This window comes from Plecotus auritus, assembly GCF_963455305.1.
Source record: "Plecotus auritus genome assembly, chromosome: 2".
In the NCBI taxonomy this organism is placed as follows: domain Eukaryota; kingdom Metazoa; phylum Chordata; class Mammalia; order Chiroptera; family Vespertilionidae; genus Plecotus; species Plecotus auritus.
This window is the reverse complement of record NC_137771.1, coordinates 146,034,912-146,055,619: the sequence shown is the minus strand read 5'-3', so window position 1 is coordinate 146,055,619 and position 20,708 is coordinate 146,034,912. Positions and strand designations below refer to the sequence as shown.

Below are 20,708 nucleotides of genomic sequence, written 5' to 3'. Positions count from 1 at the left end.
TATTTTAGATTGCCAGAGAGAGAGAGAGAGACAGAGAGAATTGTGAGAGAGACACATCAATTGATTGCCTTTCACATGGGCCTGGACCAGGGTCAGGGATCAAACCTGCAACCCAGGCACGTGCCTTTGACAGGGAATTGAATGCGTGACCCTTCGGTTCGCAAGCAGATGCTCTAACCACTGAGGGACACCAACCAGGGCCTCTCTAGGTTTCTTTTGTGTTGTTCCCTTCCCCACTTTCTTGCTTGTCAGGACCTTTACCCTTTGACCATGTTAGTTATTCCCTCCCCTTCTTTATTGCCTTGAGTTCTCTTTCTTTTTCCAAACTCCAATCACTTTTTTCATGTTCTCATTCAGTGAAGATGAGGAAATTGCAAGCAGAGAATGTACCTTTCATTCTGTGATTCGAACTGTATTCTCCCTGATTACCCTAAAAATATCCTGAAAAATGAGGATATCTGCCTGAAACGTCCCTAAAAGAAAAAAATTATTTTTATTTTTTGGAATAGTTTCTGATTAAACTTCTTGGCTTGAGAAGAAAAGAAGCTAGTTACTTTTCACCCAGGAGTGGATTTGTGGCTTGGCTTCCCCATGGCTTCCTGCCGTGTGTGTGACCTCAGGGTGCTGGTGGCCATCGTGTGCGGGCTGCTGACCACCGTCATTTTCGGACTGGGCATCTGGAGGGCTGTGGTCAGGATCCAGAGAGGTAATGTCGTCTTACTATGTTTAACTTAGAGCGAGGGAAGGCGTGGAGCCTCTGTCCCTGCACCTGCCACAGTACTGAAAAGTGCCGTGTCTAGGCTGAGGCTCCTGCCTCAATTCATGGCTGGGATATGGTTGTATGTACGTGACTATGTGTGTGTGTGAGTGGGCAAGGTGATGGATTACATGGTTGAATTGCCTCTTTTATGCTCTTTCAACTCCTGATTCAATGGAGAGGAGAGTAATAATTAAAGCCATTAATAACACAAGTTTGGATTTGTTTAGCTAAATTTAAGAAAGGAAAACAGTTATGGACACACACATACACACATAATCAAACATACATAGAATAAAATTTCATTTCAAGAAGGAAGTTTAAGAATGTTTCTCTAGGATTGTAAATAAAATGATAATATGGTTTGCACACGAAGTTCTCCCTTTTCAGGCATAGAAAACTACTAAAAAATTAATGTAATTTAGAAAACAAGTTTCCTGGTATTCAACAAATATTTTGTTAGTCACCTGCTATGTGCCAGAGCTGACCCACGGAAAGGGGGTGGGGAGGTCAATGATGTGTAAAACAATGATGTTAAAGGAAAGCCCCAGGAACTCTCAACAGAGGCTTTCTGCAATCCCGAGCTGTTCCCGTGGGCTGTGCAGGTTCTCTATGAGGGACTCACCCCTGGGTGTGCTCAGCACTCCCCTTTTGTAAGAAGTTTCTAATGAAACGGAGTAAATAAGGGTAAATAGCATCGGTCAGGAGAGGGCAGAAGGACAGGCGTCCCTCTGAGGGGGCAGCTGTGCAGGACAGAAGGAGCACAATGCGTGGCTGTAAAGATCCCCTGCAGAGACAAAGGGAGTCAGACACATTGGCTGTGACGCTGTGGTAGCTGAGAATAGATCTGGCTTTTCCCTTTCCCACCAAAGAACAATATTTCTAGACGACTGTATTCGTAGGATTTAGAAAATTAGCATGAGAAAATGTGTCAGAAAAAATCCTCAGTAAAATTTAAACTTGGGTAAAATGCTTTTGTTTGTGTGTTTAAAGTTTATAAAGTAGTTTAATTGAAGTTTAAAAAATGTATAAATCCTAGAGTTTGCTCCATTAAGGCTCCTAAATTTTTAAGACCTTATTTAAAGGTATACTTTTAAGAAGGTTTTCCTCTTTCCCTCCCTCTCCCTCCCTCCTTCCTTTCTTCTTATCTTTATGTGGCACCTACTTAAAAAATTTACATTAATTTTTTTAATTTAAATTTTTTATTGTTGACACTATTGCAGATGTCCTCCTTTTGCCCGCCTCCACCCAGCCCCCGTATCCCCTGCCTTGGTCCTCACCACACTATTGTCTGTGTCCATGGGCTATGCATATAAAGACCTCTACTTTTAAAGGGAAATTTGTGGTGACTTATAAAGGACACAGGTACAACAGAACCATTCAAACAAGGTCCAAAGTACGGAAATATCTTAAGAAAGAGGACAGGGTGGGGAACAGAAGTATATGAAAGTCAAAGCTAGGGGGAGTTGCTCAAAACAAATTTAGAACAAATCCCTGAGCTTCCTGACCGCTGAGCCCCAAACAAAGCAGAGCAAGAAACAAAAAGCCCATAGAAGCATCCCAGCCCCTCAGGAAAGACAAATGTTTCCTTGCTCTAAGCAGAATTTCGAATTAGCTTTTTATATAAGGACAGCCCTCAGTTTTTGGGTAAACCAAGTTGAACAGGAGGGGGTTACCACTATCATTTAAAGAGAAAGATTGAAAGACTGATACTCTTTACTGCTATATTCAGATTTTGTTTAGTTGGTAAATTTGGGTCTACTCCCTTCCATTCATTCCATTCCACTCTACTCCATCTCTTTCCACCTCATCTCATTCTCCCACCTTATTGAAAAAGTCTTACTATATGCTAAAAAAATCACATAACTTATTTCATTTAATCCTGACAACCACTTTTTGAGGCAGATATTGTATCCATGTTACAGATGGGGAAACTGAGGCTCATAGAATGTTTTAATGTTTATGTAGTTGGAAAGTGTTGGGTCTGGATTTTATTCTAACCATTCTGACTTCATTATCTGTGCTCATTATTCCTACACCATTCTGCCTAACTAGAAACAAGACAATGGTAACCCAATCAATTAATTCATCCTGGTGACTGCCTTTACTAGAAAGATTTCACACATTCGCACAGTCCCAATATCTACTAGCCATCAAGTAAACCACAAATGAGCTCATTTCTGTCTAATTATGCTGTATAAGTTTATCTTTTTTTTATTTTTATTTTTATTTTTATTTTTTTATTTTTTAAATAAATCTTTATTGTTCAGATTATTACAATTGCTCCTCTTTCCCCCCCCCCATAACTCCCCTCCACCCGGTTCCCACCCCACCCTCTGCCCTTACTCCCCCCACTGTCCTCATCCATAGGTGTATGATTTTTTTTTAAAATAAATCTTTATTCAGATTATTACAATTATTTCTCCTTTTTCCCCCCATAGCTCCCCTCCACCCATTTCCCACCCCACCTTCTGCCCTTACCTCCCCCCCACTGTCCTCATCCATAGGTGTATGATTTTTGTCCATTCTCTTCATGAACCCCCCATACCCCTTTCCCCCTGAGAATTATCGGTCCACTCCCTTTCTATGCCCCTGATTCTATTATATTCACCAGATTATTCTGTTCCTCAGGTTTTTAATTCACTTGATTTTTAGGTTCGCTTGTTGATAGATATGTATTTGTTGTTCATAATTTTTATCTTTACTTTTTTCTTCTTCCTCTTCTTTAAGAATACCTTTCAGCATTTCATATAATACTGGTTTGGTGGTGATGAACTCCTTCAGCTTTTTCTTATCTGTGAAGCTCTTTATCTGCCCTTCAATTCTGAATGATAGCTTTGCTGGGTAGAGTAATCTTGGTTGTAGGTTCTTGCTATTCATCACATTGAAAATTTCTTGCCACTCCCGTCTGGCCTGCATAGTTTCTGTTGAGAAGTCAGCTGACAGTCGTATGGGTGCTCCCTTGTAGGTAATTAACTGTTTTTCTCTTGCTGCTTTTAATATTCTCTCTTTGTCTTTTGCTCTTGGCATTTTAATTATGATGTGTCTTGGTGTGGTCCTCTTTGGATTCCTTTTGTTTGGGGTTCTGTGGGCTTCCTGGACTTGTAAGTCTATTTCTTTCACCAGGTGGGGGAAGTTTTCGGTCATTATTTCTTCAAATAGGTTTTCAGTATCTTGCTCTCTCTCTTCTTCTGGCACCCCCATAATTCTGATGTTGGTACGCTTGAAGTTGTCCCAGAGTCTTCTTACATTATCTTCAACTTTTTGGATTTTTTTTTTTTGCTTTTTGCTTTTTCGGTTGAGTGTTTTTTGCTTCTTTGTATTTCAATTCTTTGACTTGATTCTTGGGTTCCTCTATTCTGTTTCTGGGTCTCTGTATAATATTTTTTATTTCAGTCAGTGTATGTTTAATTTCTAGTTGGTCCTTTTTCATATCTTCGAGGGTCTCGTTATATTTATCGGCCTTTTCTAGGATATTCTTAAAAAGCCTTATAACCGTGGTTTTGAATTCTATATCCAGTCGTTTGTTTTCCTCCATTTCTTTCGTTTGTAATCTGATTCTTTGACCCCGCATTTTCACTGATTCCCTGAGTTGGTAAGGTAGATATTTGTGCTAGGTTTCCAATATGGCCCAGTGGGTCTGCTTCCCCAGTTAACCTGAGGTGGACACTCTTGGTGCACCCCTTTTTGGACTGTGTGTACAGCCTTGTTGTAATTAAGTCTTTATTGTTGTTGGTATCACTGGGAAGAATTGACCTCCGGGCCAGTTGGCTGTAAGGATCAGCTGTGTCTATGCTGGGAGAAGTTCGGTGCTGGAGACAGCCTTATAGGATTAGACTTGCCAAATTGCAATAGCCTCTGTGCTCAGCTTGGATGGGTTGGAGTCTCAGTTTTGGCTTCCTGTCAGCCTTGCCCTTGCGCGCATGTGCGCTTTCAGTCCTCCGCCTTCCCCAGCTCGAGTCTCCGCCTGAGAGTCCAGACTCCCCCCACAAGAGCGTGGGTCCCCAGGGGCTCACCTGGAACTGGGGTTCACTGCAGTCAGAACTGGGGCTCAGTGCAGTCAGAATCCTCTGACTCCCTTCCACTAGGGAAAGCCTGTGGCAACTTCAGCAGCCTTTGTGCGCACTGGCAAGCGCGCGTGCGCGCTTTCAGTCCTCCGCCTTCCCCGGCTCCCGAGTCTCCGCCCGAGAGTCCAGACTCCCCCCACAAGAGCGTGGGTCCCCAGGGGCTCGCCTGGAACTGGGGTTCACTGCAGTCAGAACTGGGACTCAGTGCAGTCAGGATCCCTCTGACTCCCTTCCACTAGGGAAAGCCTGTGGCAACCTCCGCAGCCTTTGTGCGCACTGGCCCGCGTGCGCCTTCAGACTTCTGCCTTTCCCAGCTCGAGTCTCCGCCCGAGAGTCCAGACTCCCCCCGTAAGAGCGTGGGTCCCCAGGGGTTCACCCGGAACTGGAGTTCAGTGCTGTCAGAACTGGGGTTCAGTGCGGTCGGAGGCTTTCTTCCCCCTTCCGCCAGAGAAAGTCAGCCAGGCTCTCAGCCGCCCTTCCTCTCTGCGCGCACAAAGCCCCTTTGCTGTACCTCCAATTCTCTGTGAGCTTTCCTCTTTCCTTCTAGTTGTAGAATTTTCACTCAGCCAGCTTTCCTGTGGTTCTGGATGGTGTCCGTTCTGTCTTTTAGTTGTAGTTTTGAAATTGTTGTGCGAGGCAGCAGTTTAGGTGTTTACCTATGCCGCCATCTTGGTTTCTCTCCTCAGTTTATCTTTTTTTTTAAATGAATCATTGGTTTAAATATCAAGTAAGTGTGTCAAGACATGGCCTTTAGAATGTCAATGATCTTCTGTGTTATACAGAAAAGGTTTTTATCCTGCTCCTATATCTTAACGTCTTGGAAAAGATCATGGTTCAGGGCTCTGGTCCTGATGAAATTGACAGTATTTCATGTGAGTAGATGAGACTTCTTTTAGGATTGCTAGAATAGTCTTTGGTATTCTTACAAGCTGCTGAAAACATTTTAATAATAGCTAGTTGCCCGGTGCACGAAATTAGTGCACATTAAAAGGGGATTAATTAGAGGAAATATTTTAATATTGCTATTTTCCCTTTCTCTATAATAGAAGTGTCAGAGATGAAAGAAAATTAGTAAAATGTATATGAAAATCTTACTCCTGTCAAGAGTTTGGGGTGCGCTGCTGGACCCACCCGCGGCACCTCAAAATCATGTGAGACCCAGACCCAGCCTGCCTCACACCCATTGGGCTAGATCCAGACCTGACCAACCCCACCCTTGTCAAGCCCTGTTGGGCAGGGGGTGCAGCCTCAGGTCCCCTGGTGCATGCCGGGTGGGGGGTGCAGTCTGAGGTCCTCTGGCCTGGTGCTGGGGCGGGAGGCATGGCCTGAGGTCCCCAGTAAAGCCCTGCCGGGTGGGGGGGGGGCGTGGCCTGAGGTTCCCCGTCAAGCCCTGCCAGACAGGGGGGTGCAGCCTTAGGTCCCTGTTGATTGCTCATTAAGGCTCCTTATGGGAAATTGGCCTCCACTGTGGGTACAGCCACCTTATGTTATGGAAATCCTGCCTCTGCTGTGGGCACAACCATCTTTGTGATGGCATAATGGTCAATTTGCATATTCTCTCTTTATTAGATAGAATGATCTATTTTTCACCAAGACATCATGACATTTTTGAAATAATATATATATATTTGAATATATATTAAATAATTATACTTATATACATATAAATAATATAGAAGTAAACACAGATACAAATGTGTATTGATCCATAAAAATACTGCCAAGTTTAATACTTTCTCTATTTATGCTCCCAGGAACAAGATGTCCTATGAATTTGAAGTTTTGTTTGGTAAAAATTTTTTCAAAGCTATTGGTGACTTTTATGTTTTCTAAATGAAACTCAAGGCTTAGAGTTCTTCTTTAATAATATCAGGTTGCCTGAAACTCTTCATTTAGGGTTTTACATGTTGTCTCCTTCTTTCAAGTTTAGATTTTAGGTTAAAGCTCACCTCCTCAAAGAGACCTTTCTTATCCACCTAGTCTAAGGTTTTCACTCCATTCACTCTCTTTCACATATATTTTTTCATAGCTTTAAAAAAAATAAATCCTAATTGTTCAGATTATTATAGATGTTCCTCCTTTTTCCCCCCATAGTTCCCCCCAACCTGTTTCCCACCCCACCCCCTGCCCTTACCCCCCGCCACTGTCCTTGTCAGTGTAAGGATTTTTGTCCAATCTCTTCCCGCACCCCCAACACCCTCTTCCCCGCAAGAATTGTCAGTCCATTCCCTTTCTATGTCCCTGATTCTATTATATTCACCAGTTTATTCTGTTCATCAGATTTTTTATTCATTTGATTTTTAGATTCACTTGTTGATAGATATGTGTTTGTTGTCACTTCGTTGTTCATAATTTTTATCTTTAGCTTTTTCTTCTTCCTCTTCTTAAAGAATACCCTTCAGCATTTCATATAATACTGGTTTGGTGGTGATGAACTCCTTTAGCTTTTTCTTGTCTGTGAAGCTCTTTATCTGACCTTCAATTCTAAATGATAGCTTTGCTGTGTAGAGTAATCTTGGTTGTAGGTTCTTGCTATTCATCACTTTGAATATTTCTTGCCACTCCCTTCTGGCCTGCATAGTTTCTGTTGAGAAATCAGCTGACAGTCGTATGGGTACTCCCTTGTAGGTAACTAACTGTTTATCTCTTGCTGCTTTTAATATTCTCTCTTTGTCTTTTGCCCTTAGCATTTTAATTATGATGTGTCTTGATGTGGTCCTCTTAGGATTCCTCTTGTTTGGGGTTCTCTGTGCTTCCTGGACTTGTAAGTCTATTTCTTTCACCAGTTTCCTGTCATTATTTCTTCAAATAGGTTTTCAATATTTTCCTCTTTCTCTTCTGGCACCCCATAATTCGGATGTTGGTATGTTTGAAGTTGTCCCAGAGGATCCTTATGCTATCTTCATATTTTTGGATTCTTTTTTCTTTTTGCTTTTTCCGTTGGGTGTTTTTTGCTTCTTCGTATTTCAAATCTTTGACTTGATTCTTGGGATCCTCTAGTCTACTGTTGAATTTTTGTTTATTATTCTTTATTTCAGTCAGTGTATGCTTAATTTCTGACTGGTCCTTTTCCATTTTTTTGGCATTCTCACTAAGATCCTTGAAGGTCTCACTAAGTTTCTCAGAGGTTTCTAGAAGATTCTTGAGTAACCTTATAACTATGGTTTTGAACTCTACATCCATTCGTTTGCTTTCCTCCATTTCTTTTATTTGTGACATGTTTCTTTGTCTTCACATTTTGGCTGTTGATAGAGTGGCCTTGTGTGGTAGGTGTCCTATAGGGCCCAGTGGCTCAGCCTCCCTAATTACCTGAGATGGACACTCTTGGTGCACCCCTTTGTGGGCTAGGTGCACAGTCTTATAGTTAAGCCTTGATTGTTGTTGGTATCACTGGGAGGAATTGAACTCCAGGCCAATTGGCTGTGAGGATTAGCTGTGTCTACAGTGGAAGAACTGCTGTGCTGGAGACACCCTTATGGGGCAGGACTTGCTTCAGTGGGGCTTTGGTACTCACTGAGTCTGCCCCTTGAGTGTGTCGCTTATGGATGTGAAGAGTTGTAATTTGGTATGGTCTCACACTGACCACTGGCTCTTGGATCTCCAAGGAGGTGCAAAGTCAGCCAGTGCCTGAGGCCACTCAGCATTAGTTACAGCTAGATTTGCAGATTCCTCCTCTTTGTTTGGAATTTGGAAATGCACTGGTGAGGCCCAGCTGTGAAGCAAGGCAGGCTACTGCCGCCAAGAGCCTTGGGCCTTCTTTTGGGAGCTTTTGAGCTCTCTGACCCAGCTGTAGTTTGTTAGGTTAGGCTGCAAAACGACAGGCCATTCATATGTAAAAGCCGCTGCAAACAGCTTGGGTGGGGTTTTAAATTGGGTGGGCGGGGTCTCAGGGAATCACCAGGGTAGAGCAAACAGCAATGGCTGCCAATCAGCCATCTCCACATCCCCACGTCTCTGTGTCCCGTGCCCCCACACAGGAACACCTCTGAGAGAAAGTTGCCCTCTCGTTGTGGCCCGGTGCCAGACAGTCCAGTTTCTCCCCGTATGAGTCTGGATCCCCAGAGTCTCACCCGGAACTGGAGTTCAGAGCAATCAGGAGCTTGTATCTCCCTCCCGATTGAAAAAAAACAACAGCACACCCAGTTGCCAGCATGTTTTGCATGTGCCTCAGTACCTCCACATCTCCGCACCTCCTACCAGTCTCAATGTGCTTTTTTCTTTCCTTCTAGTTGTAGAACTTCCACTCAGCCAGTTTTCCTGTGGTTCTGGATGATAGCTGTTTTGTCTTTTAGTTGTGGTTTTCATGTGGTTGTGAGAGGCAGCAAGTATAGGTGTTTACCTATGCCGCCATCTTGGTTCTCTCTTTTCATAGCTTTTATTACTTCATAATTTCGTACTTATTTGTTTGCTGGTTGCTGTCTCCCCATTTTTAGAATGAAAGCTCCTAGAATAAGTCAGGGACCTGACTTACTAATCTATTCCCTGTACCTAAACTGTACTTGAACTATAGTTGCCAAAGCACAATTGATGAGTAAATGAAAGAATTATGTAAAAAAAGAAACTGAACAAAGAATTGCCAAATAGCTATATTCAAAAGAGAAATAACAGTTGCCAATTCCTTGCGATTTGCCTCAAAATCTATAATAATAAAAGCACAATATGCTAATTAGACCAAACATCCTTCTGGACATCCTTCTGGACAACCTTCCAGATGAAGCTGGGGCTGCAAGGGAAGCCTGGGTCCTGGGTGCCAGAAGGAAGCAGGTGCCAGCAGCTGGGGAAGGAAGGCCTACTCTTGCACAAATTTCATGCATTGGCCCTCTAGTATTAAAATATATGTAATTCTGGATTTGTTTACATAGGTAACACAGACACTATTTTGATTTTCTTTCTCTGCTCCAAGTTGTGCAACATATTGACTATTTCTGAGACTCTGGCTTTGTTAAGATCTCTCCAACTGTGTGTGGCCTCTTTTGTTTAACCATATGATCCACAATCTTGGAGGAATCTTTTATATTGGAGCAAATCTAAGTTTTGACAACCCTCCAACCTTTTCTCATTGGGCATTCTTCATGGAATAGCACCCTCCTTATCATGTGTATTTTCAGAGTGATGCTCCATCTCTGCTGGAGTTGTGCTTCCAATAGTAAGCACCTTGTAACACAGAAGCAGCACGACTTTTCTGTCGCATCACACTTGATGATAAAAGTAAAATTAAAACATTATTAAGCTTTATTGTCTACCTTTCCATTGACATTTTCATTTTCCAACTTGAGCTAGGCCTGAGGAAACCATAGACAGATGTTGATGTCCATAATCATAAGAGTAGGGGATGTTTTCTTTTTTATTAAAATATATTTTATTCATTTTTTTACAGAGAGGAAGGGAGAGGGATAGAGAGTTAGAAACATCGATGAGAGAGAAACATCTATCAGCTGCCTCCTGCACACCCCCTACTGGGGATGTGCCCGCAACCAAGGTACATGCCCTTGACTGGGATCGAACCTGGGACCCTTCAGTCTGCAGGCCGACGCTTTATCCACTGAGCCAAACTGGTCAGGGCAGGGATGTTTTCTTTAACTCTTACCAATGGGAGAATATATTAATCTCATTACATATTAGCAATGCGAATTCTCCCTATTCAACCATATTCTATGCCTTTTCTGGATAATAGGAATTCCCGTTCTCTGCCAGCATGATTACCTTTACAGATGCTCTAGCCTTTATTCCCTATCACAAGATTGCTTATGTTTCAGGTTTTAGTAGGTTGAAATATTCCCAAGCCCCAAGGTTAGACTTTATAGCATTGTAATTCTTGCACAATAAGAAATGTATGTTGTTGGGAAGAGGTCAAGGAAAGTTTATTGATTCTCAGAAAATAATTTATCCACAGATACTTGGCTTTCATTTTACTGAATTACAGTACTTCCTCAAGAGACAAACTTGATAATAAATCAGACTCATGACTCTTCCTGGAGGAAAGGTTGCCTTTCGGGGTTAAAAAAAAAAAAAGATCCAGAGAAGTTTTCTGAATAGAGGAAGTTGGGTTTTAGGCAGCTGTAGATTAGTCTCAATCCCGCTGTTATAAATCTCTCTTTTGGTCTGTTACCAGTCTCTCTTCTTGCTTCTTCATATAACCACTCTCTAAATCAAGACAATAATTTCTATAAACAGAAAGGGAATTTTTTGAGGAATAAATCTTTTGTAATTGGCTTAGGGGCATGGATTATTTTAACACCAGAATTAGTGATGTTTAAATTGCTGATTGATTCCATTTTTAAAGTTACATTTTTAAAACAATTTTTATGAGTTTATTTAAGCTAAAGCTGATGACAATTGCCAGGAAGCAAGATCTCAAATGCTCCCTAAAGTAACTTCCCTTTTTTTTGTTTTGTTAATCCTTACCTGAGGATATTCCGCATGCCCCCCCCCCGCCCCCCCACCCCATTGATTTTTCAGAGTGGAAGGGAGCGGGAAAGACACAGAGAGACACACATAGACTGGTTGCCCCCTGTACTTGCCTCGACCGGAGTTGGAGAACGAGCCTACAACTGAGGTACATGCCCTTGACTGGCATCAAACCTGGGACCCTTCAGTCTGTGGGCCAATGCTAACCACTTAGCAAAACTGGCTAGAGTGCTTTCTTTCTTTTTAAAAATTTATTTTTGACAGTATTAGAAATGTCCCCCACCACCTGGCTGGTGTGGGTCAGTTGGTTGAACATTGTCCCATGTACCAAGATGTTGCTGGTTTGATTTCTGGTCAGGGAACATGCCCGGGTTGTGGGCTTAATTCACAGTAGGGGGCATGCAGGAGGCAGCAGATTGATGTTTCTCTCTCATCGATGTTTCTATCTCTTTCTCCCTTCCTCTCCCTTCCTCTCTCTCTCTAAAATAAATAAAAACATACTAGAAAACCCTTTCTCCATTTACCCCCCTCCACCCACAACCCACCTCCCAACCAACCCCAGACCTCCCCCACACTATTGTCTGTGTCCATGGGTTATACATATATTCATATGTGTTCTTTGTTTTATCTCTTTCCATCTCCTCCTCTCCCCACCCCTCTGAGATCTGTCATTCTGTTCCGTGCATTCATGCCTAAAGTCTCTTTCTTATATTAAGAGGCTGGGAGCTTGGCTTAGTGGAGTTTTCCTTGATTTCAAGATATTAGATATTTTTACTTGAAATTCTGAATACAACCAGCACCCAAGGGTCTTTGGTAAATCATGTTATTGAAGATCTACTATAGCATATGGTGGTGAAGAGTGTATACATTAGAGTTGTCGGGGGTGGGGGGAGGGGGGAGTATAAGAATAAGGGGGAAAAGTCTCTGGAGCCAGACTATCTGGGTTCAAATTCAGTGCCAGCACTTACCAGCTGAGTAAATTTGAGTACGTTCCTCAATAATTCTGCCTTAATTTTCTTATTATGGGAATGATAATAAACCCTACCTTTATAGGACTTTTATGAGGACTAAATGAGTTAATATATTTACAGGTTTAAGAAAATGTCTAGTACACTGTGATCACTCAATAAACGCTTGCTACTATTTTGAGTTATGAACTTTTAAATAATTTAGTGCACAGTTTTCTCCCCTCCCTGAATTATTCCTTGAATAGTTGCCATTGACCTAGATTGGACCTTTGGATTAAAGCAATTTATCAAACTGAAGAACTACAATAGGTTTAATCATTAAGTTCAATTGACTAGCTCAAAACAGGAACAGTCCTAAGAACTGCCATATCTTCCTGCATTTGTTTTTAAAAAAATATTTATATTATATTATACTATTGAGGAAAGTTTTATTAAAATATTAACCAGTTTATTGAAATATGTAAGTAGTTAATATTGAACACCCTTTACCTTCAGTAAAGATTATACACTTTATGTATATTGTTTTTTTCCCCACAGTGGATTAAACTTCCCTGAACATTGTTCTTTCATTAAGAGTAAACTTTATCCTCACCCAGATACTCTAAATTTTTGGACTTGGACAAATATCAGATGCTGGGTTTAAAACCCCTTAAAGACTCTGAACCAGACACTAGAGTTTCCTGATGGAAAGATATTTTCATTCCCCCACTTAATCAAACTAGACTTTTCAAAAGGGATTCTAATTTTGTGTAGTTTAGGAAAAGAAATGAAATTCATGTTTTTCATTTTGAAAAATTTTAAAAATATTTTGTTACTTTTTCAAGCAGTATCATGTGTCACATATGTTCTGCATTCAATTTTCCATTATGTGTAGTAAAAGTGTTGAAATTAGAGTTAATATTTCTGGAAATCTTACTTGTTACAATTTGAAAGTATGTAGGGAAATGTTATTAATATACAAATTTTATAAAAGAAAAATGCTACTAATAAATGTGTTCCAGTGTATGGGTTCTCAAGTAAAAGGAAGCTGATGCTCACCTGTTCTCCCTGTGGAAAAGGCAAGTACTGTGAAGAGGGCACAGGAGCACTTGCTTAGTAACCAAGAGATCTGAATTCTAGTCCCCACACAGCTATCAATTAATTACTGATTTGAAACAAGTTGCTCTTCATGTAAAATGTACTTTGTGTGTACTCCATATAGAATAAGGAAGTTGAGCTTATAAATAGCTAAAGTCACTTTTATGAGTCCATAATTCTAAAAATTAGTTTCTATACTAATAAAAGGGTAATATGCGGACAAAGCCACAGCCGCTGCGAGGCCTGGGGCTCATGGAAGCCATGGGCTCAGGCAGCTGCAAGGCCCAGGACTCATGCAGCCGTGGGCCCCGGTGGCTGCGAGGCCCAGGGCTCACGGCAGACATGAGCTCTGGCGGCTGCGAGGCCCGGGGCTCATGGCAGCTGTGGGCTCACAACAGCTGTGGGCTCAGTCAGCTGTGAGCCCCGGCATCTGTGAGGCCTGGGGCTTAGGCCTCGCAGCTGCCATGGCCAGCAGTCGCAGCAGTAGCAGGGTGATGGGGGCAGAATACTGCCAGGGCTTGTTTGTTTACTTTGATTTTTAGATTCAATTGTTGATATGTATTTATTGCCATTTTATTGTTCATATTTTTAATATATTTTTTCTCCTTCTTCTTAAAGAAGACCTTTTAACATTTCATATAATACTGGTTTGTTGGTGATGAACTCCTGTATTCCTTTCTTCCCTGGGAAGCTCTTTATCTGTCCTTCAATTCTAAATGATAGCTTTTCTGGGTAGAGTAATCTTTGTTGTAGATCCTCACTTTGTATTACTTTTAGTATTTCCTGCCACTCCCTTCTGACCTGCAAAATTTTTGTTGAGAAATCATCTGACAATCTTATGGGAGCTCCCTTGTAGGTAAATAACTGCTTTTCTCTTGCTGCTTTTATAATTCTCTTTTTGTCTATAACCTTTTGCATTTTAATTATGATGTGTCTTGGTATGGGCCTCCTTGGCTTCATCTTATTTGGGACTCTTTGCACTTCCTAGACTTATATGTCTATTTCCTTTACCAGGTTAGGAAAGTTTTCTGTAATTTTTTCAAATAGATTTTCAATTTCTTGCTCTCTCTCTTCTCCCTTCAGCACCACCACCATGTGAATGTTGGTATGCTTGAAGTTTTCCCAGAGGCTCCTTACACTATCCTCATTTTTGCATTTTTTTTTTTTTTTTTTGCTGTTCTGATTGGGTGTTTTTTGCTTCATTATATTCTAAATTGCTGATATGATTCTGTGTCATCTACTCTACTGTTGATTCCCTGTAAATTATTCTTTATTTCAGTTAGTGTATCCCTCATTTCTGATTGGTTCTTTTTTATGCTTTCTATGTCCTTTTTCATGCTGTTGAAGTCTAAGTTCCTTGAGCATCCTTATAACCATTGTTTTGAACTCTTTATCTGGTAGTTTGCTTGCATTCATTACATTTAGTTCTTTTTCTGGAGATTTCTCCTATTCTTTCATTTGAGACCTGTTTCTTTGTCTCCACATTTTGGCTGCTTCCATGTGTTTGTTTCTATGTATCAGGTAGAGCTGCTATGTCTCCTGGACTTGGTAGAGTGGCCTTGTGTAGTAGGTGTCCTGTAGGGCCTAGTGGCTCAACCTCCCCAGTCTCCTGAGCTGGGTGCTCCAAGTGTGCCACTGTGTGGGCTGTGTGCACTGTGCTGTAGTAGTTGAGTCTTGATCACTGTTGTCATCACTGGAAGGAATTTACCCCCAGGCCAATTGCCTGCGATCACCAGCTGGGACTACAGTAGAGGAGCTGCTGTGTAGGAGTTGACTCTACAGAGCAGGACTTATTTCAGTGTGGCTTTGGTGTTCTCTCAAGTTTGTCCCTTGAGTATATCACTCATGGAGGTGATAGGGCTGTAGTCTGGGGCTACTTAGCAAGAGGTTGGGGGTATGCAAAGGTTAAATACTACTTTAGGAAAATCTGAAACATGAGGCAAGAGAGGCTAGTTGTATAAAAAAGCCATTAGAAATGGCTTGCATGGGCCCACAAGTTGGGTGGAATGGAATCTCAGGGAGTCACCAGAGTGGGGCAAAAAGTGGGATCCTGGTTGATGGAGACTTAGATATGGTGTCTGCCTGTCAACCCTATGTGTGAGGGGGGAGGTTGGTCTCAGAAAAGGAACAACATTATACTGGAAATCCCAGCTAATTCAATAAAACAAGATAAAGAACTAAAAGGTATTCAGACTGGGAGGAATAAAATAAAATAGTCTTTGTTCAGAGATGACATAATTATCTATGTAGACAATCCCAAAGATTCGGGTTCTTTATTAATATAGGCCTATTCTTATTATTTATTTCCCCTTGTGTGAATTTGGTAGATTGTATGCTTAGAAGAAGTGGTCCATTTCATCTAAGTTATCAAATATATGAACAAAGTTATTTATAATCCTTTATTATTCTGTTAATGTTCATGGGGTCAGTAGTGATGATCCTTTTTTCATATCTAATTTTAGTAACTTGTGACTTCTCTCTTTTTTTTACAGTTATACTGACCAGATATTTGTCAGCTTTAATGATATTTTCAAATAACTAACTTTTGGTTTCATTGATTTTCTGTTAATTTTCAGTTTTCAACTTCCCTGATTTCTCCCCTAATATTTTACTATTTGTTTTCTTTTTTTTTCCTTTAGACTAAATTTAATCTTCTCTCTAGTTTCCTAAGGGGAAAACTTAGATAATTAATCTGATATTTTTCTTCTTTTCTAATACACACATTCAATGCTATAAATTTACCTATAAGCATTGCTTTTGCTGCATCTCACTTTCTTTTAACTTAGTTCAAAATATTTTAAAATTTTTCTTGAGAATTCTCTAACCCACATACCATTTAGAAGTATGTTGTTTAATTTCCAAATGTTTGTGGAATTTTCCAGCTGTTTTTCTGTTATTGATTTTTAGTATAATTCCATTTTGGTTAAAGAGATACTTAGTATGATTTCTATCCTTTAAAAATTTATTTATTTATTAATATTAAATTTAAAAAGTTTTAAAAATATTTGTTAAGGTGTATTTTATGGCCCGGAATGTAGTCTGTCATGGTGAACTTAAGAAGACTATATATTCTGACATAATTAGATGAAATCTATAATAATAAAAGTGTAATACACTAATTAGACTGGATGTCCTTCTGGATGACCTTCCAGATGAAGCTGGGGCTGAGACCTAACTATAAAATAAATAAGACCTAACTATAAAATAAAAAAAATATTTTAAATAAAAGACACAAATAGATTAAAAGTAAGGTGATGGGAAATTAAGGGAAAGTTGGAGAAGCTATATTGATTTCAGACAAAGTAGACTTCAGAGCAAGAAATATTATCAGGGATAATAAAGAGTGACATGTATAATAATAAAGGGGTTAATTCTTCAAGAAGAACTACCAATCTGAATATGTATGTGCCTTTTGATAGTCAAAATAAGTGAGGCAAAAACTGATAAAACTGCAAGAAAAATAGACAAATCTGCTTAACACCCCTCAATTAGTAATTGACTGGTCCAGCAATAAGAAAATCAGTAGATACAGTTGAACTTCTGGATGACCTTCCGGATGAAGCTGGGGCTGAGAGGGAAGCCTGGGTCCCGGGTGCCTGCCAGTGGCCAGAGGGAAGCCGGTGCCAACAACCAGGGGAAGGAAGGCCTACTCTTGCACGAATTTCATGCATTGGGCCTCTCGTATACGATAAATGTCAATTAGATCTAGTGCTTAGGCTTTTATATATTCTCATGATCTCTGAATGCATAATAATCTGGCCACTCAGTGTATATCCTATATAATAAAAGGCTAATATGCAAATTGTCCCCTCGACCAGGAGTTTGACAAGCAGGCCAGCCAACCGCCCATGTCCCCTCCCCCTGGCCAGGCTGACCAGACCCCACCCATGCACGAATTCATGCACCAGGCCTCTAATATATATATCTACACTAATGAAAGGGAAACATGCAAATTGACCATCACTCCGCTACACCCACTAGCCAATCAGGAGGGAATATGCAAATTAGAAGGAAAAAGATGGCGGCCACCCAGCTGCTCCAGGCACGGAGTGGCCGGGCGGGGCAGAACGCCTGCTATGAGAGGGAGGGTGGGGGGCAAAGGGATCTACAAGAGTGGCACTCTGGCACAGTGAAGACAAAGACTCTAGACTCGGGAGTCTGCAGCGAAGATGAAGACGGCAGACTCTGGCTGGAGTCAGCAGCGAAGACAAAGATGGAAGATTCCAGCCAGAGTCTGCAATAAAAGCAGCGAACACGAAGATGGCAGACTCCGGCCGGAGCCAAGGCCTGGGTCCCAGGTGCCGGAGGAAAACCGGTGCTGGAAGCCAAGGGAAGGAAGGCCTATTGCACGAATCTCTTTGTGCAAGGGGCCTCTAGTATACACACACACACACACACACACACACACACACACACACACACACACACACTGGGTGGCCAGATTATTATGTGTTCAGAGATCATAATAATCTGGCCACTCAGTGTATATATATATGACTGCTTGACATTGTCCCATATGTCCCTGAAGAGCTCTTTATTTTTTAAGACTTTTTTCCTCCCTGGAGTTGAGGGAAATTCACACATACACTTTGAGCCTTTCTTCTATATGGCTTCCTCCATTCTAGACTATCTCCCTTCAATTTCCAATTGTTATGGTAACCCCAAACAGGTTCCTTTCACACCTCAACCCATTAAGACTAGCTTTCTGCTGGATTTTCAGCCACGCCTGCTGTATGACTGGGTAGTGCCCTTAGTGGGAAGACTGTGTAAACTTGGAATATTGTTCACTTTTTGTCTGCTTTTCATTGTTATCCCATGTCCTCTAGTAATTTGTTGGTTTTACTTTTGTCCAGAGTTTAAAATGGTTATCTGTGGGAGGGTTAATATGGTACAATCTACTCCATCATTATTGGAACTGGAACTCCTCCTTCCTGTATTCTTAAGCTTAGTTAATTTGTTCATCATCCTTGTCTTCAAATTTAAAGACCCCAGTGTCCCCAACCCAAACTAACCAGTCAGTAGGTCGTAATAATCCTATCTCAGGTATGCTTCCTGAATCTATTGACACATAACCTCCATAGAGCTACTGCTTTAGATTAGGTCCTCATTTAACAGGTCTTACTTGCCTCAGTCACTTCCCATATTGCTTGAGGTATTGTCCTAAAAAAGCATTCCTCATTATGTTGCTCACTTGTTTCAGTATCTCTCTAAACTCCTGTAGGATTAAATCCACTTGGCTTGGTCTATACAACCACTCATAATCCAATCTATGTCCTGCTATTGCTCCACATAGAACCTGTGCTCCTGATATATTATGTTTTTCTCTGTTCCTTGGACATATCAGAACTTTCCATGTTTTTGTATTTTGTACTTTGCATCCTGCCTTCTTGAGCTATCCATTTGCATTTGGCTTTTCTAGATTTAGTCTTAAAATTCAATTCAAATAACACCTCTTCTGAAAAGTCTTCCTTGGATAGGTTACCTCTGCCCTCAACATCTCTCTTCTATATTCCTACAGATCTTACAAATTTGAGGGTCCAGTTGGTTGATCTGCCTACCTAATTTTATCTATCTATCTATCTATCTATCTATCTATCTATCTATCTATCATCTATCTATCTATCTATCTATCTATCTATCTATCTATCTATCTATCATCTGTCATCTATCATCTATTTAGCTAGCTATCATCTATCTGTCTTCTATATAATGTTTCCCTAAGTAGATTCTCATCTTCTTAGTCAAGGTGTTGTGTCTTTCAAATATGTTTTTTTTTTTTGTAGCTGTGATTTCTAGTTAGCATTCTTTACCCTGTAAAGATATTACAAAGAATATGTCTCAGCAATGCTACTCAAAGCAATAATTTTACAGATGGAAATTAAAGGTCACAAAACCAAAGGGAGATACCAATCAGCCACTTTATATATTATTCTGTTATTTGTTGTTTTTTTAAGAAACATCTACCTCCCCAGCAAGCACTTCTAAAGGGTACTGCAGGAATGGTGGAACCTGGCAAAATGGCACATGTCTTTGTCCAGAAGAGTGGAAAGGACTGAGATGTACAATAAGTAAGTTTTTGGGGGATAATACTAAGGTGTGAGGTTTAGGTGACTCTTGTGTTACTAAAGACAGCAGCAAAGTTTTTCAAAGCTTCTGTTAATGATTATAGTAACAAAAAGCATAATGATGATGGCTTTAAGATGTATTTGTTAGCTGGATAGCAAGAGTTGAGTTTTCTTCTCGGGCTACTTACCTATATATTCGATACACCTTGTCTGTTTCCCATCTATCAAGTTTCTCTGTAAACTCGACACTGCTTTTCCGTCTGGATGCAGTGTCTAATACAGAGTAATGGGTGAAATTGTTTTTGCAGGTCCTTCAACTGGTGATGAGCCATATCACATCATTTCAAATATCACAATTTTAACACATTTAACTTTTCTGAAATCATGATGCATCTTTCTAGCTACGTATATACTTGGAGGAAGTTTTTGTCTTTTTTTTCCTTTCTCTTAAGGAGAGGTTATTAATTTAGTGGTTTGATTTCAATCAAAGTTCTCTCAAGATCGAAGTTCAATATCACTTGTTGATCTGCAGTGTGCATCTCAGCAGTCTGCACACTTCATGCTGCCTGCTTAGGATCCAGAGTTTACAAACACACTCCTACCATTTGTTACACTCCTACCAGCCAGCATATTCCACACACGCACGACTTCGGCTTTTTTTGCTTTGACCACATCCTCATGATGCTCTTTGCCACTCGAGGTTTTCAAGATTTCAACTAATTTGATACATTATTCTTGCTGATGTGTTAGTGATCACATCCCTCTGGCAAGTCATGTATTGTGCACATTTTAACTGGAACCTGTAATCTAACATACTAGTTATCTTAATGGAAATAACTTAACCAGATAAGAAAGTATGAAGTTCTTGCCCAACCAAGAGTTCATCAGATTCACCATCAGGGCACAAGCCCGGGTTATAGGCATGTAGGAGGCGAAAGAGGAAACTTATCTTTATGCGGTTCTTCTAGTTTCCAAGCATACTACTTATCATCTCAGTGGTTCTCTCTCATCAATGTTTCTATCTATCTGTCCCTCTTGCTTCCTCTCTCTCTCTCAAATCAATAAAAACGTGTGTTTTTTTCCCAAAAAGCAAGAAAGTATAAAGTTCTTGGTGGGCCAGTGAGTCCTATAAGTTGTCTATTACCCTTTAAATTATACTGGCTAAGTTTTGAATTTTGACTTTTATCTGGTTTGAAATTTGAAAAGTATAATTTAAAATGAAAAAAACTTTTCTTTCTATTGTAGTTAATTTCTGTGAAAACAGTACCTATGGGAATTTTACTTTTGACAGAATTGCAGTGGGAAGATATGGACCTTCCTTGGAAATATGTGGCAAGGACACTCCAAATGGTATGTGTTTTTCTAA

At 40.5% G+C, this 20,708-nt stretch overlaps 1 protein-coding gene across 1 annotated transcript in view; it reads left to right on the top strand.

Annotated features, from left to right (window-relative positions):
• Positions 1-591: 591 nt before the first annotated feature.
• The window catches only part of ADGRG7 (adhesion G protein-coupled receptor G7), a gene marked incomplete at both ends in the record, with an annotated part of 61,357 nt that continues 41,240 nt past the window's right edge, over positions 592-20,708 (top strand). The window contains 3 exons of the mRNA XM_080654289.1: positions 592-706; positions 19,232-19,345; positions 20,588-20,692. Coding sequence (XP_080510415.1) covers positions 592-706; positions 19,232-19,345; positions 20,588-20,692 — 334 coding nt within the window. The remainder of the gene's footprint in view (positions 707-19,231; positions 19,346-20,587; positions 20,693-20,708) is intronic.